The sequence below is a fragment of the Camelus ferus genome, chromosome 1 (assembly GCF_009834535.1).
Source record: "Camelus ferus isolate YT-003-E chromosome 1, BCGSAC_Cfer_1.0, whole genome shotgun sequence".
NCBI classification, from domain to species: domain Eukaryota; kingdom Metazoa; phylum Chordata; class Mammalia; order Artiodactyla; family Camelidae; genus Camelus; species Camelus ferus.
Genome location: NC_045696.1, coordinates 50,798,857 through 50,824,123, shown reverse-complemented (window position 1 = coordinate 50,824,123; position 25,267 = coordinate 50,798,857). Strand labels below are relative to the sequence as shown.

Genomic DNA, 25,267 nt, shown 5'->3' with positions numbered 1-25,267 from the left:
GAATTGTCTTTTTTTTGAGATATAAGCACAGGAGTGGAATTGCTGGATCACATGGTAAGTCTATTTTTAGCTTTTTAAAGAATATCTATACTGTTTTCCATAGTGGCTGCACCAAATTATATTCCCACCAACAGTGTTGGAGAGTTCCATTTTCTCCACATCCTCTCCAGCATTTATCATTTGTGGACTTTTTAATGATGGCCATTCTGACTGGTGTGAGGTGATACCTCATTGTAGTTTTGATTTGCATTTCTCTGATAAATAGAGATACTGAGCATCCTTTCTTGTGCCTATTGGCCATATGTATGCCTTCATTGGAGAAATGTCTGTTTAGGTCTTCTGCCCATTTTTGGATTGGGTTGTTTGTTTTTTTTTTGTTGTTGTTACTGAGTTGTATGAGCTATTTGTATATTCTGGAAGTTAAGCCCTTGTCAGTCACATCGTTTGCAAATATCTTCTCTCATTCTGTAGGTTGTCTTTTCGTTTTGTTTATTGGTTTCCTTTTGTTGTGCAAAAGCCCTAACACATGAAATTTTAATGTTAATTCTTTACCCAAGACAATGCAAGCACCTTCCAGTCTTCCTTCAACCTTCCTTCTGGAATGATATTCCATCATTGTGTATTTTAAAAAAACAATATCTTTCACAATTCACATTTAAAATCTCACAAGATATATTCAATTGATGTTCACAAAGAATTACCCATGTATTGACCACTTTCTTTGTTGGTTATTCCTTCTTGCATCTGGGAATTTTTTCTTCTGTCCAAAATACATTCTTCAGAACTTCTTTTACTGCAGGTCTGCTATTGGCAAATTCTATTTTCTCTGTTTTGAAAATTTTTCTGACGTGAAAGGATTTTTTTTAGCATAGAATTCTACATAGTAATAATTTTCTTTTGACCCATGCAAGATGTCATTCAGTTGCTGTAGAACTTCCATTGCTTTTGCCACCTGTTGGTGTGATTGTCAGTCCCTTGAAGGTAATTTGTCTTTTCTGGCAGTGTTTAGGATTTTCTGATTTTGGTGTCCTGCAATTTCATTCTAATGTATCTAGGTGCTTGAATCCATGGATTTAAAACTCATATCAATTTTGGGAAAAAATTTAGCCTGTTTGTCTTCTGCTTTTGTTCTCCCACCTTCTGTCTCAGACCCTGATCAAAGTACATGTTAGAATTTCTCCATCTTATTCTCTAAATATCTTGTCCTATCTTCTGCATTTTCTAGCTTAAAAAAATCTTCCCAGGCTGTACTTTATAAATTTCTTCTGATCTATTTTCTGCAGATAGTTATCTCCTCGATGATCTCCTCTGGTGTTAAAGCCACCCTATGTGATCTTAATTTCAGCTTTTGTATTTTTTAGTTCTTAAAAGTTTATTTGGTTATTTTTCATATCTGTTTTGTTTTTAGGCTTTTTTTCTGTAGCTATTTCAAGATTTTCCTTTTATTTCTTTAACCATACTAAGCATAATTGTTTTTCGGACTATGTTTGATAATTTCAACATCTGAAGTTTTTAGGGACTTTTTTTGGGGGGGTATTATCTTTGTTTTGTTGACTCTTACTCCTGATGTCTTATTTCTAACGTGATTGTCTACCTTATCTTCATGGATGTGGGTTGACTATATCTTCACTGAAAGAGTGAATGAATACCCTTTTAACCTCTTGAAAAAATTCTATTGGAAGAGAAAAGTGTGGAAGAATACACATCAGTGTCTTAGCATTCAATATATCTACTTGAGATCAGAGAGAGAAATATAATAGTTAACTTTGATTTCATTTGTAGCAATATTTATGTATTAGTTTTATGACTTGAGACTCATAAAATTAAGATAAAAGCACAGATGTTTTGAGGCTCTTATAATTCCACTGCATCACCTTCTCTCTCTTTAGACTGTTATTAAATCTTATCACCTGGTCAATCCCACTCCTTTATTAAAATTTTGAGAATATAGCTATCTTTACCCAAAGTGCAAGCAATTATTCTGAATGACATTAACACCATGTGCCTAATTGAACAAACCACATCAGCCTCTGAGTTTCTTGACCTCTTCATTTCCCACGATCTTTCCAGCTCATTCCCACACTTTCACAGCCACCCACTGGGCACTATTACCACTTGTTTATTAGTTTGCTAGAGTGTATATGACAGAATACACAGCCTGGGAGGCTTAAGCAACAGAAATCTACTTTCTCACCATTCCTTAGGCTAGAAGTTTAAGGTCAAGGTACTGAGAGGTTTGGTGTCTTCTGATGCCTCTCTCCTTGGCTTGCAGATGGCCACCTTCTCACTGTGTCCTTGTGTGGTTGTCCCTCTGTGTCCTAATCTCCTCTTCTTATAAGGACACCAGTCATTTTTGTTTAGAGCCCACCCCAATGATCCTATTGTAACAGTTACCTGCATGAAGGCCCCATCTCCCAATACAGTCATATACTGGATATATGGGGGGTTAGGACTTCTATATGTGAATTTGATGGGACACAATTCAGACCATAACAACTTGTAAGAACTCAGTCTTAAAAGTCAACCATTCAGATATCTCACATTCTGCCTCAAACTCTCTCCCATCCAGCCTGTTCACTGGGCTACTTCTGCTCCACCTGTGTTCTGAAGTCACAGGCACCTCTTGTTCATTCACCATTTGCTTTCTCTCACCCATTTAGTCCACTCTTAACTTCCTTTTACATCCAGCTTAAATTTCATGATTCTTCATTTCAGTAAGGGTCAATAACACTATTCCAATGCCTTGATCTCCTGGTTTTTTCTTTTTTTTTTAATGCACATCTGGCAAAAATCCATCCCTGAATGTCCCCAACTAATTTATATTTGCCTACATTGATTACCAAGGGCAGCTGGAGATAATCACACACCAGGAAAGATTAGCTTCTCCATAACTTAGTGACTCAAATGGCCGCCACACAATTCGTGGTGTGGCTTAGCAATCCTGTGACATGGCTCTTATCAGCTGTCTTTCACCCACAGTGACCACTGTAAACTCCTCCACTCCTCAAAGCTTCAAGCCTCCCACTGGCTGGCACTCTCACTCTCATTCTCAGCATCACTTACTTCACAGGAACTAGGAGCCCTCTGACGGGAACTCTTTCACCTTCCCACTACCAATCATAAAATCCTGTTACCTCTGCATCTGCCTGCTCCTCTTCCCATTTTTTTCTTTTTGTTTTACAGTAGAGGTGCTGTCAGCCTTCCTTTTGAGGCCAGCTCTCCCTTGTGACCCTTGGATTCTACTCCCACTGTCCCAAGATTCCACACGATTCATTTTCGTTTTCTGTCATATAAATTTAACCTTACCTATTTACTCAGTCATTTCCATCAGTATTTAAATATATTCGAGCCTCTCCCACTTATAAATTCCGTGACCTTATGTTCTCCTCCAGTGACTGTCCTATTTTTCTTCTCCCAGTTTTCTCAAGGGGATTGATAATTCCCCTCCATTTCCTTACCTCCCACTCCCTCCTTAACACACTCTTATTACTTTCTTGTTTCATAATTCCACCAGATCTGCTCTTCTAAAGACACCAGTGGTATCCATTTAACATTTTTAGTACTTAATCCTTCTTGCCCCCTTAGTCTCAGTCGACCTTGTTGACCCTCACTTCCTCTTTGAAATACCATCTCCCTTCAACTTTTGGGACATTATGCTCTCCTGGTTCTTTCTTCTACATCTTGCCACCGCTTCTTAGTCTCCCTCCCCCAGCCGTTGAATGTTGTTTCCCCAAGACTCTGTCCCAATCTCTCTTCTCACTCTGTTCTCTTGACCTACGTTATACAACAAGGCCACATCTTCCTTATGAGCCCAAATGTGCCACAGGATATTTGCACATACTATTTTCTTTACACAGTCTTCTCCCTCAAGCCCTCCACTAAGTCATTATGGAATTATCTTCTACTCGTCTTTTACCTTGAGTCTTAGGTACCACCTTCTCAGGAAGCCTTGCATAATCTTTCTCTTGCAGTACCTCTGCAACACTTGTTGCAGTTATAGTTTACATTTATTTATGACTTGCTAAATAACAGGCTCTCCCACTGAAAGTAAGCTCCATAATGACAGTGACTATACCTGTTTTTCTTATTATAATTGTATCTCTAGCACTTTATAAAATTCTGAGTACATAGTAGGTGTATAATAAATACATGTAGAATAAAATAACTGGATGGGTCAACATTTTGAATAATGTATCTATGGAATGTCAACATGGGGATTTTCCATACATAGTTAAATACATGATTTTGGAGCTCAAGAGAGAGGTCTGTACTAGAAAGGTTAATTTGGAGTCTAATTGCCTGTGAGTGGTAATGAAGCTTTGGTTGGCTATAATATTTCCCAGGGAATGTTTATGGAGAGAAAGGAGAAGAGGGAAGAGAACATAAACCCTGGGAACATCCACATGAAATAAACTCAGGCAGAGAGAGGATGATCCGTCAAAGGAGGCTGAGGCTGTATATGCTATCCACACACTGCAGATTTTCCTTGGCAGCCCTAATTTTAATATTTGGCCAAACATATTTCACAAAGACATTTTTGGCTCAGCAAATATGTACTAGCATCGTAAGGGAAACAAATCTAAACCTAATTTTAACACTTAGCTTATTCATGAATAATGATATAATAATTTTTATTAATAATTGTGTATAATGATTAAGAAGATTTACTTAATCCTACCTAATCCTGTAGTTATTATTAGTAATAAGTGCTTTTTAAAATGGCTAGTATATATAGCAATTATATTTTCCTTGGTTTAAAATCTTTTTTGAACTGTGCTCCTAAAATATTTGCCTAAATGTAAATGAACTGTTTAATATTTTTTTAGCCTGAAAGTACTTTACTGATAATCTGTGAGAATGGCTATGTTCTCGAAGCTCCATTTCCAACTGTAAAGGAGGAAGAAGAGGATCATGATGTAGTTTCCTATGAAATCAAAGACATGTGCATAAAATGTTTCCATTTCTCAAGTGTCAAATCTAAGATTCTGGTATGAAATATCCTTGAAGCATTATCTTCTAATTTTTTCTTAGAATATAAATTATTCTGTGTTAAGTGCTAGGGAAAAACAAAGATGATTAATACATTGAGTTCAAGGAGCTTATCTGGTGGAAAGTAGCTAACTGTATTAGGAGGCGGTAATGAATAGATATGAAAATCATGGTGCAAATAAAATTTTAGGGGCATGCACAGGAAAGAATATATGATTCTGATGGAGGGGTGAAAGGAGGTCAAGGATGACTTCATGGAGGTGACATTTAGTACTTAAAGAATGGGAAGGATTTTGAGAAGATGAAAATGGGGAAGAAGGCAGTTAAAGCTGGGAGAACATCCTGAAGGAAGGCAGAATTGCAAGAGTTTTTGGTGTTTTGGGGAAATGAAGAATGGACTCTGAGACAGAGGGATGCAATTGTGACCACCATGTGGGGCTCCTTAAACACCAACCAAGGTGTTTTAATTCTTAGGCCATTAGGATCCATTGTGAGTTTTTGAGGAGAGGATTAAGTGATGCGATCATATAAATTTGGAATTTAATTCTAAGGGGAAAATGGAATAAAGAGGTAAAAGATGGGAGGTAGGGATGCCAGTGTTAGGAGGCTTTTGCAATAGTTGGCAGAGGCAGAGGGTCTGAATCACTGTAACACTAAATGTAGAAACAACTTCCCTTGTGGACTATTTCAATATGCCTAATTCATGGAGTGACAGTGATAGGCTCTAAGAGAAACTGTAGTTAGCTTTTCTATTAGGAAAACAAAGTCAAAATACTTCCTGTAAAACCAGGGTCAGTGGGAGTAAGACAGAAAGTCACTCCAATGATTTTAAAATTTTAACAATAAAAATACATCCCCCAAATTGATAATTATTTTTGAATGACATTTTTACATTAGAGATGTGAGTTTTTGTAGGACTGTCTACCTCTTACTTTCTTTGTCATCTCTAATAGTGTGAATGAATGAATGAATTACGGCTGTGTTTATATCTCCTCAATATCCCTTTTGCAAAAGAGATTAATAGAAATTGAAAAGAGAAAGAAACGAAAGGAGTTGAAGGAGAAGGAAAAGGAAGAAAGAAGGAAGAAGCTAGCAGAAGAGATGGGAGAAGATGGAGAAAGGGAACTCCACAGGGAAGAGGAGGAGGAGGAAGAGGAGCCATTGCCCGAAATCTTTATTCCTTTAACCCCCTGTCACATCCTCTGTGGATTCTACTCTGGACCAGGGAAGTTCTGGGTTTCTTTGGTGAGTAATAATGTAATAAATTTTATTTCAGCCCTAATCCAATATGGTTATTATTTCCAGCACATTCTTACTTCCTTACTCTATGTTAAGTCTTCATTTATTAATTACTGTCGAAAGTATGAATTTTGATGAATAAATGTGAGTTTTTATATCATCTTAGTATCCTTTTTATATGACAACTTGTTATATCTGTTATCTATGACAATCATACATGTTTGAGGAGGTCAAAGGGGGGAAGAACCAAAGGAGAAGGGCAAAGGCCAAAAGGCTTTTCCAGCTGCATCTGTTGCTTTAAGATATTGATTCTAATGACAGTACTACCCAGTAGACTTTTGCTTGCCTTTGATTATCTATAACTCTGCTTTGTGGCCACATGGAAGTCCGGGGAAATGACTGTTTTTAAATGGTGACATTGCCTCTCTGAACGAAATTGGGATGTGGCTAATAAGGAAGAAGAGAAAAATAATGGGGAGACAAATACCTGGGACTGTCACAGTGATGTGACAATTATATATTTTTTACTCTTACAAAACATTTTTGAATCTATTGCAAAGTGAGATTTCCTTCATTATAAACTTGTCACAGATTTCAATTCCATTCACCAAAAAAAGGTAATAATTGACACAAAAGTATATTTGAAAGATTATCACTAATGCATAACTGGTCTCAGACCTTTGGCCAGGCCAGGGAACTGACTAGCTAAGGACTGTTGCTATAAGGCGTGGTGAGAGTTAACTCCTCTCCTCTTCAGCTTTTCTTAGAAATATGTCTTTCATAGCGACTTGTACGAAGGCCAGCAGCAAGAAGGATAGAAAGTAGTGATGAAAACACCTTAAGATTCCATTTATTTGTGCATCTACCCTTTGTCTGTCTTATGTGTTTTATGAAAGAATTATTGATGGCTACTTGTGTTGAGTTCAAGGGGTAAAGGGATAAGTAAGACATGGCCCTGCCCTCTGGAAGTGTCCTCATACCATGAAGGAGAGGGGCACAGAAGCAACTGTGATATAAGAGAGATCTACTGTCCTTGAAACATACATGCAAAAATTATTAATTTTATAACAAACATATTGTTTACCTTTTGGGTTGCCACTTAAATATTACATGGGACATACATATATTAAAAATATATTTGTTTATCTGAAATTCAAATTCAACTGTGCATCCTGTATTTAAAATTTTTTTTCCTAGTTTTACTAAGGTGCAATTGACATGTAGCACTGTGTAAGTTTAAGATATATAGCATAATGATTTGACTTGCATATATCATAAAATAATTACCACAGTAAGTTAATATACATTCTGTATTTTTGTTTGCTAAGTACGGAAACTTGCTGATTCTATACCAGGCACCAGTCTAAGTGACCACCCTATAAAATAAATGCTCTTATACTTCGCGTTTTACATAAGAAGAAACCAAGGCACGGAGAAGTTAGGGAACTTATCCGAGGTTGTATAATTAATGAGAAGTGGAACCAGGATCTGGACTCGGGCAGTCTGGGTCTAGAGTCCATGCTCTTAACCATTAAACTGCACCGGCACACAAGGTTAAGGTATAGTTCAGAGGTAGAGACACTCACCCTGCTTGACCCACCTATTTGCCAACTCCCCAAAAGGCATTTTACTATTGTTTTATATTGTCAGCATCATTTTGGTTTATCCTTTTTCTTGCTGTTAATTCCCTTCTATATCTTTGTAATTGCATCTTCTGCCTAAAAATAGCATTTAATATTTTCTTTAGTGTTGGTCTGTTGGTGGGAAATGCTCTGGTTTGGATTTTGAGAGATTTTTGCTTTATAGTGCCTATTTTGTCTTTTTAAAAAATTCTGTTTCTGCTAGATATTTTCAAAACTTTGGTATCTTTTTATTTTTTCTTTTCCATTCTGCCAGCTACATCTTTTTATTGGTGTTTCTTTGAAACCTCATGTATCTTTTTTCTCTTGTCGGTTTTAAGATTTGGTGATAAAAGGTCTAATTTCTTCATATATATCTTGCTTGTGGTTCACAACACTTCTTGAATCTCAACATATTTTTACTCCGTTTTAGAAAATTCTCAGACATTATCTACTACAACATTGCTTCTAGTCCATCTTTTTACTCTCTCCTTGTGGAATTCCAATTTTATGTATGTTAACCCTCATCACTATGTCCCATATGTGTCTTACACTCCTCTTTTTGGCTGTATTTTCCATCCTTCTTTTCTCCCTCCTGCCTTTGTCTGTTTTTTACTTTTGTTTTTTGTGTTGTTTTGTTTTGTTTTGTTTTGTTATTCTGCTCCAGCTTCATAACTCTAGCTTTAGCTTGATCAAGTTGCCTTTAAACCAATCTATTGAATTTCTAATTTCTGTCATTTTATTTTTCAATTCTAGAATGTTCATTTTTCCATTATGTACTGTTTTTTATAAATTCTAGTTGATTTCTAAAATTTTCTATATTTCCTTCAAATTCCTTAAATACATTAATCATAGTTACTTTGAATTCCCTTTTGAAAACACCTCTATCAGTCTCTCTTATAATTCTGTCTCTTTGATCTGTTTTTACTCTTATGCCTAGTTTTTGTTTTTGTTTTTAAATTAAATGCTAGCCTTTGTATGTGAAAAACTGTAGCATTAGCTTGAGTCTCTGTATGTTGCCATTCTCTTCTGGAGACTTATTTTTGGTTCTGGAAAGCAGCTAGAAATCCTGGATCTCTTTCATCCAGTCAGGGACTGAGATGACTTGAAATTAGGCTTTACCTCCTGTGAGTGCCAGTCTATACCTAGTTTACTCATACATGTAGGGAAGAGTGCACCAGGGTTGTAATGGAAAGCCCAGTGGAAGGTGTGTTTACAATGACTGCTCCTTGGAGGACCCTGGAAATTCTCTCTCCCTAAATCCAAGACACTACAGTTTGCTCTGCTTAGCTTCTTGGCCTCTCAGCTGCCACTTTTAGAATTGGCAGTAGCCTCCGGGAGAAAAAGAAAGTGTCCTAGATGGAAAATCTTTGAAAACCATGACCTGTAAAACTCTATTATTAAACACTACTTATTCAGAGTAATACTGAAAATACAACGAAATTCAGTAGGTAGGTAGAAGTGGGAAGAAGACAAGAAATCTCTCTTATATTGCCTTTTAAGTGGAACAAATCATTGTAAGATGTATTATTATAATTATATAACTGCATGTAAATGAAAAAATGGAAATGCTTTATAAAACTTATAATAATAGAAACCATATAAATATGGATGTTTTAAGACATTTGTTTTATGTTTTAAAATTTGAAATGATCAAAAAGTCCTCATGTGCTCATGTGTGTCTTACATTCAGGTACCATGTTCTATGTTGTTTATCTCCTTTTCAGGGCGGCTATGATTCTGGTTTTCTGTATCACTGTGAGTTCCCCCCATATGACAGAAACAGTGATATCACAGCGAAGAAAGATGAACCTTTTGATTTCCGTCTTGTTGAGGATACAGAGGATAATCCCATCAGAACTATCACTTTCAGGTGAACAGAATTTCAGAAAGCTTTAAAAAAAAAAACTACCCCATTATTGGCTGTTTTTGTTCATGATGAATATTGTCAGTTTTAAAGAACTGTCCAAATGAAAAGGCACTCAAACAATGTTTAGTTAAATAAAGCAAATGAATAAAGTAGAACCGAAGATAATCCTGAAACTATTTCAATCCCTTTCATCAAATATTCTGTCAGAATGTAGCACACAATTGAATTGTACGGATTTTCTTTCTGTTGCTTAGGAAGATGCTACTGCATGGTCAGATAATGAAGGTTCAGGGTTACAGTGATTCTGGAGAAATCACAAATTGAATCATTAGTCCTTTGCTAACTGAGGATTAAGCATATATGCTAGTCATTCTTTTGAAGACCAAAGATAAATAGCTCCAGATTTCAAATTGGCTTTTCCTCCTCTTACCTGTTTGTCTTAATTTGCTAGGGCTGCCATAGTTTGTCAGGGCTTCAACATGTGGATTTGATGGGGACAGTTTAGTTCATAACACCTTTGTTATTAAAAATTTAGCCGTTTGTCAATTAATGTAAAACATTTTCAGATCAATATGAAGAAACAATTTATTTTCCTTTTGTTTCATAGCATTACCCAAGATATGATGTTTTGTGGAATGCAAAATGGAGCAATTCGAGTCTATATCCTAAGTCACGACGATCTTTCATTGACCCACATGGAGGAATACTGGCACTTCAATATGCATGACAATGACTATGGATGTGTTAAGTCCCTCTCCACTAGCTTTGATGATCGTTTCTTGGTGACTGCTGGAGCAGATAGTAATATCTTTGTTTTTAGCATTCTTTCTGAATTTGAGTTAAAGAAAGGCATGAAAGCCAAAGTGCCATCCCCAAGGGTAGGTAACTATCTGACTAACAACAATGAAAACTTTATTTTAATATAGTGATGTTAAAACACTCATATTCTTTAAAAATGAGACTGTTTAGACACATTTACCTTCCTAGCAGTATTATGTTTTTGCTTTTCTGGTGCCTCTGTTACCAAATATTAAAGATGTTGAATTTACCTCATTACTAAAGGTGTAGAAGTCCCCCAATTAAAAAGACTATCTGTTTTTCTATCTCAATCACTTTCTCAATCAAATTTTTGTTTTCAAGATGGATTTTTTTTCAGATATAAATTTTGCCTTTTGTTTATTTGTTCGCTTGTTGAAGAGGTGCATGTAGGATGTATACCATAATTTGTACCTTTGAGAGGGGTTGTAAAAATATTGTCTTTACTATTAGAATATGACAATAGCATCAAAGATTCAGTTAAATTATTTTTAGGCAGAATACATTATTGGCTTTGTAATAAAGATTGAGGGTTCGGATCCCCAAATTATATTTCTTTACCCTATTGTAGGACCTGAATTTTCTATTATCAAAATGGATCCTTTGATAAAATTACTAATAACCATTAGAACTGCTCCTAAAGAATAAGAAATTATATTAGAAAGACCATAATAAAAATTCTTATGAGCACATTGGCTTCCTATTTAACAGGTAGCCCACTTCAAAAGAACATACAAAGAATGTAGGGAAGATATGACCAGGTAAATTTCCATTTCTATTAATAGCAGCAAGACTTGGAGAATGGACTGTTGTCTAAAGAGATCCAGCTCAGGAAGAGGGATTAAAAAGGAAAAGTGTACGAGCAAGATGAAAATCTTTATCTTTCTACTTAGTGCTAACTCTCTCTATGTAAACCCATATTGGAGAGAAAAAAACCCATTCCATGTTTGCATAATGGTGTTCTTTTATGTACAACTGCGGTCAGTATCTCTTAAGTCACTCAAGCAGACTCTGCTTTTAAGAAGGCAAAATCAGAAAGAATTCAATAAACAAAATAAAAAGCCAAGCTCTGCATAGGTCTGAGGTTCTTACTGTATTTTATAATTACTGGGGAGCACTTTAAAGTATAGATACCTGAGCCCCACCCATGAGCAATTAAATCAGAATCTCTGAAGTTGAGGCCGAGGCACCAGTACAGACCTTCTGCAACTTAACATACAAGTGGGGTTGTGTCCTGACAAACCCATCATAAGTTGAAAATATAAGCTGAAAACACCTAACCTACTGAACATCACAGCTTAGCCTACCTACCTTAAACATGCTCAGCATACTTACATCAGCCTGCAGTTGGGCAAAGTCAACTACCACAAAACCTATTTAACAAAAAATATTGACTATCTCATGTAATTTGTTGCCTACTGTACTGAAAGTGAAAAAGAGAATGGCTGCATGGGTACAGAATGGTTGTAAGTCTGTCAGTTGTTTGCCCTCATGATCGTGTGGCTGCCTGGGAGCTGTGGCTGCAGCAGCTGCCCAGCATGGTGAGAGAGGATCTGTCAGATATCCCTAGCCAGGAAAGGCTTGAAATTCAAAACTTGAAGTATGGTCTCTACAGAGTACATATTGCTTTTGCACCTTTGTAAAGTCAAAAAGTTGTTAAGTTGACCATTGTAAGTTGGGGACCATACGTATTTTATATAATTTCGCCCCACCCCAGCCCCCCTGATTCTACTGTGCAGCCAGGATTGAGAGCAATTGGTACATATTTTGGAACTGTTTGGAAGCCCCTTTGTTTAACTGAAATTTATTGTAGACAGCTGAGGTCAGGAGCTGGTTGGCTGATTCCAGTATCAAATCCTGGAAATCACAACTGATATTGGAAAACCAAGGGGCTTAGTTCTGAGCAATAAAAGAATAAAAAAATTCAATCAAGTAAGTAAAATGTATTAGCCATCACTTTCTCTTACCTTGGTCATATTTTATGACTTCACTTTGTGAAAGTCATAAACCTTGTGTTACATAAATGTAGATTTATATTTTATGTGTATAAAGACTAGTACTGTAATTAAACAACTTGATCAAGAGAGAATCTTTATTTCTTTACAACAAATGACAGCAAAATAGAACAAAGAGAACAGAAAATAAACAAGTTCAGTTTTACTTGAGAACTGGTTAGCTAGCAAACTAAGTCTTTTTGTTTAGTTGGCTGTGTTATAATTCCTCTTTAACAGCTTAAGATATTTTTCAGCACAGCATCTGAATAAGTGATTTACTTTCATAGTACTCCTTAATTTTAATTAATTTCTAAAGGGAGATTCATATTTCGTATCTTTCTCAAGGAGAAGGATTATATTATCCTATGTATTTCCCATTGAATGCCTTTGATGAGGTTGAGTGAAACACTTAAAATTTTAAAAATACATATATTTAAAGTGTACACATGGGGTATTTTGGGGGACATCAAACCATGTATGAAAGGGATATGCTAAAAAACAGTATTTTAAAATAAGTGACTTGGAGGACTTTTTGTATTTTTTGTCACTAACACATGAATATTAATAATTCACATTTTTAAGAGAATATGGTGATACTAACATTTTTGCATACATGTGATTGAGTTTCAAGACTTTTTCCACCTATCCCTTTAAGTGAAATAGAAACAAATACATTTTTTCCCTGGTTTATTTTTTGTGAAAATACGACTACGACTGTTAGAAATTAGCAGGAAAAAACTCTCGACTTACTCCTTATTACATACTTTAAGGGAAATACGCAGTTTAAAGGAACTAACCTTTTTTTTCCTTTTCCTACAGTTTGGGATAGAATCAGAACCAATTCCAGAAGATATTGATGATCCTAAAGCCTACAGGTATGGGAATTTTTGATAAATATCTTCTAGGTTTTGCAAAACCAACGTTTTACTGAAGTTGACCAAGCTAAATGAATTTCCAAATTATTGAATACTAATTTTCTCTTTGTTTCTGTATCTTTAACCTGTTATCCTTTTAAATTTCTGTTTTCAGTATTGAGAATGCCAGAAGAAAAAGAGAACATGACAAATTAATGAAAGAAGTGGAAGAGATCAAGGCTGGAAAGAGAGAACAAATCAAAGCTTTGAGGAATGAATTATGGAAACTACTACAGATGAATGAAGAATTACCAAAACATATGCAGTTCAAACGGACAGTAAGCCTAAAATAAATTTGATTTTAATTTTAGCATTAGGCTATTTCTGAATTGAGACTGCTGTTTTGCCAAGCAGGAATGCTTAAAATCATCTTTAAATTTCCCTTTATCTGGCCAATGTGTTGACAGCAACTAAACTACTGTAGAACTTGTCATACAACTTGGTTTGAATATAGATAAGCCTCTTTAACAAAGTTTACTTCAGGATTTAGCTACTTCACATTTTTTGGGTAATAAGATACAAATATAAGTTTGAATCTGGTTATCAGTCCTTATCATACCTAGCCAAGATAGCTAACTGTTGGATAGGCACATACTGTATAATTTGATTTTCTGTGGTTCCATTTCTGTAATTCATCAGCTCTATTGAAAAGATAGTACCTGGTTTATCCACAAAAGTTTCTAAAAGATGACTTGGTTTAGTTGTAGGTATGAGGACACCAAATTATTTAAGCTAATTTTGTGCTAATTTTTTTCTTTTGTGATGTATCACAAAGCCTCCAGCTATCTGCTAGTAATAATTTTTTCCCACTTTTTACATTATCTTAAATGGAATTACTATCAAGAACCTAATCAAATAAAAGCCCAGAATTTATGCTCCTGACTATATCTATAGATTACCCAGTCCTATAATTCCAGAAGCATTTAGCCAGTTTTGTGTATATATATACAAAAAACAAACTTCAGTGAAATCGTAATAATTAACTCATTATATTGGTTAAAATATTAACTTGTAATGGTTAAAAGATGTTCGTGTTATTTTCCCAAGAAAAGATTGACACTTGCAGAATATGGGTGACATAATTCAAAATTAAGAACAACTGAGGTAAGTTCTGTGGCTCAGATTTATACATACATCATTACTTACCACTTAGTGTGAATGAAGGCCCTGACATCTTTCCAGGAATGAAGGAAACAAACATGAGACCTAAGCATCCTTATGGGGAAAATGGCTCCTTTGGTGAAGGACATTCAATCAGCATTTGGTTATTATCAGGAAGATGCCAAAGACACTGCCATCTTTCCTAGGTGGGGTCACATGGGAGGGGATGTTCAGCTAATGATCAACTGCTATGAACTACCCTGTGCACAGCTGGTTATATAACAGTAGTTGCTTTGGGGTAGAGAGTTTTGTTTTAACTTTGTACACTCTCCAAATATTCTGTTGGCATTCATTGTTTTTATTGTGGGAAAAATCTTTTTTAATATGTAACTTTATTTCCATTTTTATATATAGTGGCTTAATTATTTCTGGGAATTTTTCTCCATACTTTGTGGCAGTAAAATCAAAAGTATGTTATTTCTTTCTAGAATGAGAGAGTTTGTGATATTTAAGAGTTATGTGGCATGAAATTGAAGACAAATCTTAAAAGTATGTATTCATGTATGAAATATGATAAGGTACATTGCTGTAAGTACCCATTTTGATGAACAAATCCACTTATCTGCAGGATTTTGATCTAGATTCCAAAATTCGTGCTGAGATTGACAGAAAAACTGCTAATAAAATTCATCAAGTGGAGAAGGAATTAGCTTGGGAAAAAGAGAAACATCACCTTGGCCTAATGAAGCTACAGAATAGGTAGGATCCATATGTCCTGCTAGTTAAGATATTTGAGAGCATATAGTTGTTTTTTTTTAAATTCAAGAACAGTCAATTACAATGCGTCAATCTCTGGTGTACAGCACAACGTCCCAGTCATGCATATATATATACATTTATTCGTTTTCATGATTTTTTTTTCCATTAAAGGTTATTAAAAGATATTGAGCATAGTTCCCTGTGCTATACAAAGAAAACTTTTGTAAAGTCTATTTTTATATATAGTGGCTAACATTTGTAAACTCCCAGATTTATCCCCTCCCACCTCCTTTCCCTGGTAACCATAAGATTGTTTACTAAGTCTACAAGTCTGTTTCTGTTTTGTAGATAAGTTCATAGTGTCCTTTCTTTCTTTCTATTTTTTTTTTCAGATTCCACGTATGAGTGATGTCATATGGTATTTTTCTGTCTCTTTTTGGCTTTGAGAGTATATAGCTGAATGAAGTAGTTTACAGTGGCTTAATTGAAGTGGTCAGATGAGAGGTCTCTGGAAGTACCTTCTACTTCCTAAACTCCCCAGGAATCCTCTTGTCATTGCTGGTGATAACTTCCTGAGCTCACACCCCCCTGGTTTAATTTTTTTTTTTCTACAAACCAAATGGTGGCATGCATATTTACTTCTGTTTCTGACTAATTAATTACTTTATATCTAGTTAACACACGAGCATGTACATATTAAAAAACCAAAAATAAAATAGAACCAAAGAACTTGTAATGAAAGACAACAATTTTTTGTCCAATCCCTGTCATCCATCAACATGACTTCCCAGAGGAAATTGCTTTTCCTTTTTGCCTTTTTGAGATATACTTTACATATAGTAAAATGCATAAATCTTAATTGAATACCTTGATAACATTTTTTACAGATGCATAAACACATATACCCACTACCTAAATTAAGAACATTTATAGCAACTAGAAAGTTCCCTCATGGGTTTCTCTGAGTAAATATTTACTCTCCAAAGATGAATGTTTACCACCATAGGTTAGTGTTCTCTGTAAACTTCATATAAATGGAATGCTGCAGTATGAGCTCTTTTGTATCTGGCTTCTTTACTTAGTATCATGCCTAAGATTATCCATGTTAATGCAGGTAGCAGTAGTTCATAGTTTTTCATTGCTTTGTAATATTCTATTAAATGATTTTTTTAAACCACAATTTATTAATCCATTTAACTGCTGATGGATATTTGATTTGTTTCTATTTTTTGGCTACCATGAAGAATCCCAGTATGAACATTCTTGTGCATGTTTTTAGGTGGATGTAAGCACTTATTTCTGTTTGCTTTATAAGCAGGAGTGGAACTGCCGGGTCATTGGCTCTATACATGTTTAGTTTTATTAGACACTGACAAAGAGTTTTCCAAAATGGCTCAACCAATTGATACTCTGATTATCAGTGTATGAGAGTTCCAACTGATTCCCATTGGATTCATTTCCTAGTACAAAATACCCACAGACCAGCTGGCTTACAATAATAGACATTCATTGTCTGATAATTCTGGAGGCTGGAAGTCCAGAATCAAAGTTCTGGCTAAATTGGTTTCTTCTAAGAGCTGGGAGGGAGAATTCATTCTATGCCTTTCTCTGAGCTTCTGGTGGTTTTGCCCGGGATCTTTGGTGTATCTTGGCTTGTAGATACGTCACTCCAAATCTTCTGTCTTCACGGGGTGTTCTCCCTGTGTCTCCTCATATAATCTTCCTCTTGTGCATGTTCAAATTCCCTCTTTTTATAAGGATACCAATCATGTTGGATTAGGGCCCACCTTAATGATCTCATTTTAACTTGATTATCTCTGTCAAGACCTTATTTCCAGATAAGGTCATATTCTGAGGTCTGCGGGGAGGGTTAAGACTTCAGCATATCTTCTGTGGGGGGACACAACTGAAAATATAACACTCATGCTTGCCATCACTTGGCATTGTCAGCTCTTGAAACTTCAGCTATTCTGTAGTAGTGTCTGGGTATGATTTCAATTGACATCTCCCTGGTGGGTGACTTCCAGTCCCTTTTCCTAACACTTAATGTTTATTTGTCTATTCTCTTTTGTTAGGTGTTCAAGTCTTTTTTTTCATTAAAAAAATTGGGTTCTAGGAGTTATAAATTCTGGATGAGTCTTTTGTCATATGCATGATGCATATGTATATGGACATACCTATGGGTGCATGCATGTAAAATAGCTTGCTCTACTCTGTGGCTTGCCTTTTCATTCCCATTATAGTGTCTTTTTGAACAGAAGTTTTAAATTTTAATCAAGTTCAATTTGTCAATGTTTTTCTTTTCAATTTATTAATATTTTCACTAACTTTTATGGTTAATACTCTTAAGTTGTAGTTGAGGAATCTTGGCCTATTCCCAGTTTATGAAATAATTCACCTACATTTTATTCTAGAAGCTCTATTGTTTTGCCATTATCTATCTTGGATAACTTTTGTGGGTGGCATAAGATAGAGATCGTGTCCTTTGTTTCTATAAGGTTAATCAGTTGACCTACTATCATTCGCTGAAAATACCATCCTTTCCTCACTGGATTGTAGTGATGCGTTTGTCAAAAATCAGGTAACCACATATACATATATGTAGGTCTGTTTCTGAACCCTTCATTCTATTCCAGTGGCCTATCTATTTTTGTGCTAGTGTCACACTACCTTGAATATTCTTGTCATCTGAAATGTAAATCCCCTGGCTTTGTTCTTCATCTTCAATATTGCTTAGGTCCTTTGCATAGGATCAATTTGTCAATTTTCACAACAAATCCTGTTAAGATTTTAACTAGAATTACATTGAGTCTATAGATCAATTTAGATATAACAGGCATTTTAAAGGAATAATTGCTATCTACATAAATAAATTAAATTCTAAAATTAAAAAATGAGGAAATAATTGTGAACCAGTGCCAAAAGATAGCAACAATTTAATTGATGAAGAACTTTGAAAAGATAAATCTCTATGGGCCATAAGAGAAAGACGAACTGGAAAGTAGTATGGGTTCCTGAGCTTAATGGTTTTTACAGAGACAAATATGATAATATGAGATACATGATATATGGATATATAATCTCCCCAGCTATTATCTATCATATACTAATATGAGATATACATTATATTATAAATGTGTAAAATATATGAGATAATAGGAAGATGAATTACATTTCCTCAGAGTTTGATATGATCCATTTACCATCAAACTGCAGTCTGCCTGAAAAATTTTGACTCTTCTACATATTAGCAAAATAACGGTATTATACTGTTAATAATGAGATGTTCAGTATTTTCATTAGAAAGAAAATTCTACTTGCTCTTTAACCAAGTCCTATTCAACTTCCGCCACATCCTTATTGGTATATGCATGGTTAAATTTTGGATCCAGCATGATATAATGGTATTATTTATCAGCATAGTATATTGAGGTCTTATTTTATTACTTCATAATCATGCAGAATGATTAAAGTGGTGACTATTTCAGATACTTTTTTCCCCCCAGATTTCGTGATTCATTGGAAAGTGATACTATTGTGGTTCATGCCATACAAAGTGATCACAAGATATCCTCCTATAGGCTTGTGAAACCCTCTAAATACACCAAATCCAAACGGGCAAGTCAGTCAGAGAGAAGACCAAGCAAATTCGAGAGGTTTGAAAAAGAGGGAACTGGAAGAAAGGAAAGCCAGAAAGATACCGGTAAGCTAAATGACAAGAAAGCTTTTAAATCCATATTTAGTCAGATTTCAAAACTGAATTATCTTTTTGTGAGCAGAACCTTTGAATCCCGGGCACGTGACTGAGTGGCTAAGAAGACCCGATGCTGCTGACTGACTTCCCACATCCAGCTTTACAAAATCTAGGATTTCCGCGGATGCTTGTTTTTCTAGGCAGTGTTTGTTCCCAGATTCCTGGGCCTCACCCTAAAGTGCAGGGCTAGAACACCACATGGATTCCACTCTATTTTCTAAGAGTGTATGCTTTAAACAGAATGATGAGCTGAGGATACAGATGTGAAAGTAGTACCTCTAATCTCTACAGCCCTGCCTCTTGTAACTGCCCACAGGGTGACTGCGGATGAGTAGGAAGAAGACAAAAGAATTCTGGGAGTGGCTTGGAGAGCCCAGTCAAGGATAAAGGGCACTGCAGCCTTCCCAGACCCAGGCTAGTGCCCATGATGCAGGACTGACATTAACACTGGTTCATTCTCTTGATTGAGAAACCTTTAATGGTTCCTTTCTGCCTCTAGGATAAATTCTGAAACCATTATCCCCATATTTAATCTGTCCACAGTGTATCTGTCTTCTGTTTCCAATAGTGTATTCTCATATTGCTCAACCTGCACGTTAGCCTACAGCCCTGCTTGCTGCTTCCTGATTATGCCTGAAACTTCCACACCCATGTTCCTAACTGTGACCAATTCACTCCTCTCCTCTCGGAATTCTACCAGTTCTTGGGGATCCAGATCTAATTACACTTTTATTATAAAGCCTTTCTGTGGCCACCCAGGCCCGTATTAAATTCTTTCTTATCTGTGGAACCATATAGTTGAAATATAAATGGAAATGGTGGCTTATAACTATATAATCATCTATATTATTTAATTTTTTATGTATATCTAAAGTATATCTATATGTTCTAGTAGCTTGAACATAAAAAAGAATAATTTCCCAGTAGATACTTATTAATTGATAAAGCCAATTATTTTATTTTAATTAATTAATTTTTATTGATGTATAATTCACCTACAGCACTGTTAGTTCCAGATACACAACATAGTGATTTGATATTTCTATACATTACAAAATGATCATCACAAGTCTAGTTATCATTTGTCACCATACAGAATTATTACAACACTACTGACTGTTCCCCATGCTGTACATTTCATCCCTCTGAATCCTTTATTTTGTAACTGGCAGTTTGTACCTCTTAATCTCCCTCACCTTTTTCATCTCTCCAAACGCTTCCCCTTTGGCAGCCATCTGTTTGTCCTCTGTACCTATGAGTCTGTTTCTGTTTTGTTATGTTTGTTCATTTGTTTTGTTTTTTAGATTCCATACATAAGTGAAATCATACGCCATTTGTCTTTCTCTGTCTGACTTATTTCATCTTACCATAATACTCTAGATGCATCCATGTTGTCAGAAATGGCAAGCTTTCCTTCTTTTTTATGGTGGAGTAACATTCTATTGTGTGTGTGTCTGTGTGTGTATAGACATATGTCTATATACTATATCTTCTTTATCCATTCGTTTATTGATGGACACTTAGGTTGCTTCCATATCTTGGCTATTGTAAATAATGCTGCAGTGAACATAGGGGTACATGTATCTTTTTGAATTAGTGAGGTTTTTTCCTTTGGTTTTAAAAATACCCAGAAGTGGAATTCCTGGATCATGTGGTAGTTCTGTTTTTAATTTTTTGAGGAACCTCCATACTGTTTTCTGTAGTAGCTGTACCAGTTTACATTTCTACGAACAGTGCACAAAGGTTCCCTTTTCTCCACATCCTCACTAATACATGTCATCTTTTTGATAGCAGCTGCTCTGACGGAGGTGAAGTGATAGCTCATTGTGGTTTTGATTTGCATTTTTCTGTTGACTCGTGATGTTGAGCATCTTTTCATGTTTCTGTGATAAAGCCAATAATTTTTAAGTTCTAGATTTGTGTGTTTCTTACCAGTTTTTTAATTGGCCACAGAACAGTACAGTTGGTATATGTCACCTCAAATTACACATGTCAAATAAGACTCACTTGCTTTTCTCTTCCCCCACCTTCATGTCACACTCTTTCCCAGCTTCCTAATATCTGTCAGTGGTCCATTAATTCATTACTTTGTTCTCTAATTGTTTAATATATATCTCATCTTGTGAACTTTTTAATAAGGTCCTGAGGAGAAAAAATTGATTTAGATATCTTTGTTTTGGTATTCTAAAATATGTATCATGGGATTTAATTCATAGTAGTTGCTTAATATATACTGTGACTTATAGATTCATTGTATTCTTAGATTTTTAAAATGTGGCAGGTTAAAAACAATATTTGAGAGCTTTATTTTGATGTTTCAAAAAGATTGAAAACAAATGTTGACTTTCTGTACAGGTGGGAGTACTAGTGTGCCAGAAGAGTCAATTATAGAAAAAGGGAAGAAATTTCGGCCTAAAACCCTAAGTGAAATTATGGTGGAAAATCAAATTGAGAAAACGAGGAAACTTATACTAAAAGCTGAAAGGGCCCAACTGAAGATTCAGCAGAGAAAAAAGGAATGGGAAGAACTGTAAGTTTCTTTTTTTTAAACCTAGTCTTTTGTTTTAAAGAGTCTCATGGTATCTTTTAAAATCTTTATATTTATTGACATTGTAATTTAAATAATGAACTAAAAGAAATAGAGATGTTAAAGACCGGCTAGGTGGATCTTTTCAGGGTGGTGATTCTGTGGTGGGACTTCAATGACCCTTTGAGTTTTGAGTCTAGGAATTTCATTTTACTAATAAACTCAGATGATTTTTAAGGATTAGGAAATTCTTTTCTCTCCCAGCATTAAGAAGCTATTACTCCTGTATGTTCTTCTAACATCTTACAGTTTGGGCCTTCACCTTTAGGTCAGTACTTTCATTTAACAAGCGTATCTTTTCATTTGTTTATTTTCCCCTTATATAACTTTGGTTAAATATCTCTTCCTGTCTTTTGCCCACATTCATTGTTTACTTTAGTGCTGTTGACTTTTGAGAGTTCTTTATTATTTTAGATATTAGTACTGTGTTGAATATATTGTTTGCAAATATTTCCTCGCAGTCTATAGCTTGTATGTTTTTATTCCCTTAACGAGATCTTTTTTGGAGCAAATGTTTTTAATTATGTTGAAGACAATTTATTGATTTTTTTTCTTTCTATAAGTCTTAGTTTTGGTTTCAGTTCTAAGAACTCTGCCTAGCCCTAGATTCCAAAGATTTTCTCCTATTTTTTTCCTAAAGGTTTTAAAGTTTTACATTTTACATTTAAGTCTGTGGCCTGTTTTGCTGTTCTTTTGTATAAGATGTGGGATTTAGATTTAGTTGTTTTTTTTTTTTTTTCCTCTACAGAAGTCTAATTGCTCTAGCATCATTTGTTGAAAAGGCTCTCTTTCCTCCATTGAATTGCTTTTGGACCTTTGTCAAAACTATTTAGGCATATTTGTGTGGGTCTATTTCCAGGTTTACTTTTTGTTCCATTAATCTATGTGTCGATTCCTTGGCCAATACCATCCTTCTCGATTACTGTAGCTAGGTAATAAGTCTTGAACTTAGATAATTCTAAGTTCAAATCAAATCAAAGTTCAAATTCTAAGTTCAAATCCTCTCATTCTTCTTTTTCAAAATAGTTTTAGCCATTCTAATTATTTTGCCTTTCCAGTTAAATCATATATTTACCAAAAAAAAGAAAACTTGCTGAAATTCTGATAGAAGTTCTGTTAAATGTATGTGTTAGTTTGGGGGAGAATTGACAAATTTATTATGTTGTCTTCTAATCCATGGACACAGTATAACTCTACATTTATTTATATTTCCTTTGATTTCTTTCATCAGTGTTTTGTTTTTTTCAATATAAAAGCCCTATACCTATTTTGTTAGATCACACACAAATATTTCACTTTTAGGGGCAAGCATAAATGTATTGTTTTTTAATTTTGGTATTTAAGTTCATGTTCAATGCTGGCATAGAAATAAAATTGTATTTTATATGTTTATTTGCTGTTTTGTGACCTTGCTGAACTGTCATATTAGTTCTGAGATTATTTTGATAGATTCCTTGAGATTTTGTGTAGACAATCACGTAATCTGTAAATAGAGACAGTTTTATTTCTTCTTACCCAATCTGTTTGCCTCGAATTCCCTTTTCTTTTCCTTTTGCACTAGCTAGGACTCCCAGTACTGTGGTGTTGAAATAGAATAGGGAGAGCTGGCATCCACAACTTGTTCCTAATCTTAGGAGGAAAGCATCCAATATTGATGGTATAACTTTTCATTCTTTAATTTCAATCTACTTATATCACTGCCTTTGAAGTTATTGTGTTTTTGACAGCATATAGTTGGGTTATGTTTTTTAACCCACTCTGTCAATCTCAGCTCTTCAGTGGGTATATTCAGGTCATTTACACTTAATGTAATTATTGATGTTCAGGCCTCATATCTGCTATTTTATATTTTGTTTTCTGTTCTCTATTTTTCAGTTTTCTGTTTTCTTTTTCCTGCTTTCTTGTGGTTACTTGAATATTTTAGAGTTTCAATATGACTAATCTTAATGTTTTTGAATGTATCACTTTGTGTAGCTTAGTATTTGCTCTCAGTATTACATTATGTATACACAACTGATCAGTTTACTGTGTTGACATTTTATCAGCTTGAGTGAATTGTAGAAACTTCACCTACCTTTATGTCCCTTTACCCACTCCTCTTTGTTTCCCCTGTTTATAATATAATTGTATAAATATTTCCTCCACATATCTTTTACAACCACACATCAGTATTAGTTTTTTTAAATCATCAAACATAACTTAGACAATAGTAGAAGTAAAGTGTATTTGCCCATATTTTTACCTTTAACATCTTAATTTCTTCCTTTTTTGATGTTTCAAGGTTCCTTCTTCTATCGTTTTATTTCTGTTTAGAGAACTTCCTCTAGCCATTCTGTTAGAGTAGCTATGAGAACTTTATGATGGCTGCTTTAAAATCCTTGTCAGATTATTCTAACATCTCTCTCATCTTGGATTTGGTGTCTGGTAATTGTCTTTTCTCATTGAGGCTGAGGTCATCCTGATTCTTGGTATTTCAAATTATTTTTAATTGAAATCTGGACATTTTGGGTATTATGAGACTCTGGATGTTATTTATACATTCTGTTTTAGCTGGCGTTCTCTGATTCCGGCAGGGTAAGCAGGAGTAACATCTTACTGTGAGTACAGAAGTCCAGGTTACCCATTCTACTCCCGCTGACATCTGAGGAAGGAAAGGGCTACTTACTGGTCAGAAGTTGGAGTTCCAGATTCCACTAGGCTCCCACTAATACAACTTTGCTTTCCAGTTGGCCTCCACTGATACTGTGGAGGCTGGTGAAAATCATCGCTCTCCACTAGGCCTCCTTAAACACTACCCCAGCAGGGGTAGATCATAGATCACCTTGTTATTGCTAGGCAGGATCCGAAGTCCAGGTTCCCTTTGGGATCTCCACTGACACTGTGGTAGGGAAGCTTGTTGCACACATGAAAGTCCTGGTTCCCAGGACCCGCCTCCTCTGAAACCACTCTGTAAGGGTTGTGTTACCTTGTGAAAGCCTGATGATGGTGGAAGTTTAGACTCCCCACTTGGCCTTTGCTAGCATGGGTGGAAGTGGGGCCACATTTTTTTCTATAGTGTTTGGCTGGAGTAGAGAGTTTATTGTCTACAAGTTTTCTCTCTTGCCATTCTGTTGTTTTCTTGACAGTTTAGCTAGAGAGAGCAGGATTTTGTTGGGCTTTTGTTGTCTAAATCTGTTGGTGTTTCGGAGTTACTCGTTAGCTCCAAGTCTGGGCTATATGAGGCAAAAATAAAACCCAGAGAACTTACCATCATATACTCTTTAGGTCCCAAGGTTCTTTGTGGTCTGCGTCTTCTTTTCACCTTTCAAAATCTTCTTATGTTTGCTAGTGTCCAGGCTGTTTATTTTCTACTTGCCAGGAAAAATAGGAAAATGTAGGTCTATTCCATCTTCCTAGAAGTGGAACTCTTCTCAATTAATTTTTCTTATCTTTATCTTTAATGATACTGGGTACACTAGCTTTTTTTTTTTTCAGATTCTTTACAGTCGTTTATAAAATGATTATATGTGAGTGAAGACAGATTCTTCCATTCCAATCTCAATATCTTTTATTTCTTGACTCCTTGTGCTGTCTAGGATATGCACTACAGTGTTGAATGAAAATGATGAGAGTGAACATTCTTTCT

The 25,267-nt window shown here is 35.3% G+C and overlaps 1 protein-coding gene across 1 annotated transcript in view; it reads left to right on the top strand.

The window, feature by feature from the left end:
* The window catches only part of CFAP44 (cilia and flagella associated protein 44), a 99,287-nt gene that overhangs the window by 40,977 nt on the left and 33,043 nt on the right, over positions 1-25,267 (top strand). Inside the window, 9 exon segments of the mRNA XM_032479202.1 lie at positions 4,827-4,988; positions 6,004-6,234; positions 9,575-9,720; positions 10,325-10,595; positions 13,347-13,402; positions 13,557-13,719; positions 15,171-15,301; positions 18,808-19,004; positions 21,411-21,585. Of these exon segments, the coding sequence (XP_032335093.1) occupies positions 4,827-4,988; positions 6,004-6,234; positions 9,575-9,720; positions 10,325-10,595; positions 13,347-13,402; positions 13,557-13,719; positions 15,171-15,301; positions 18,808-19,004; positions 21,411-21,585 (1,532 nt within the window).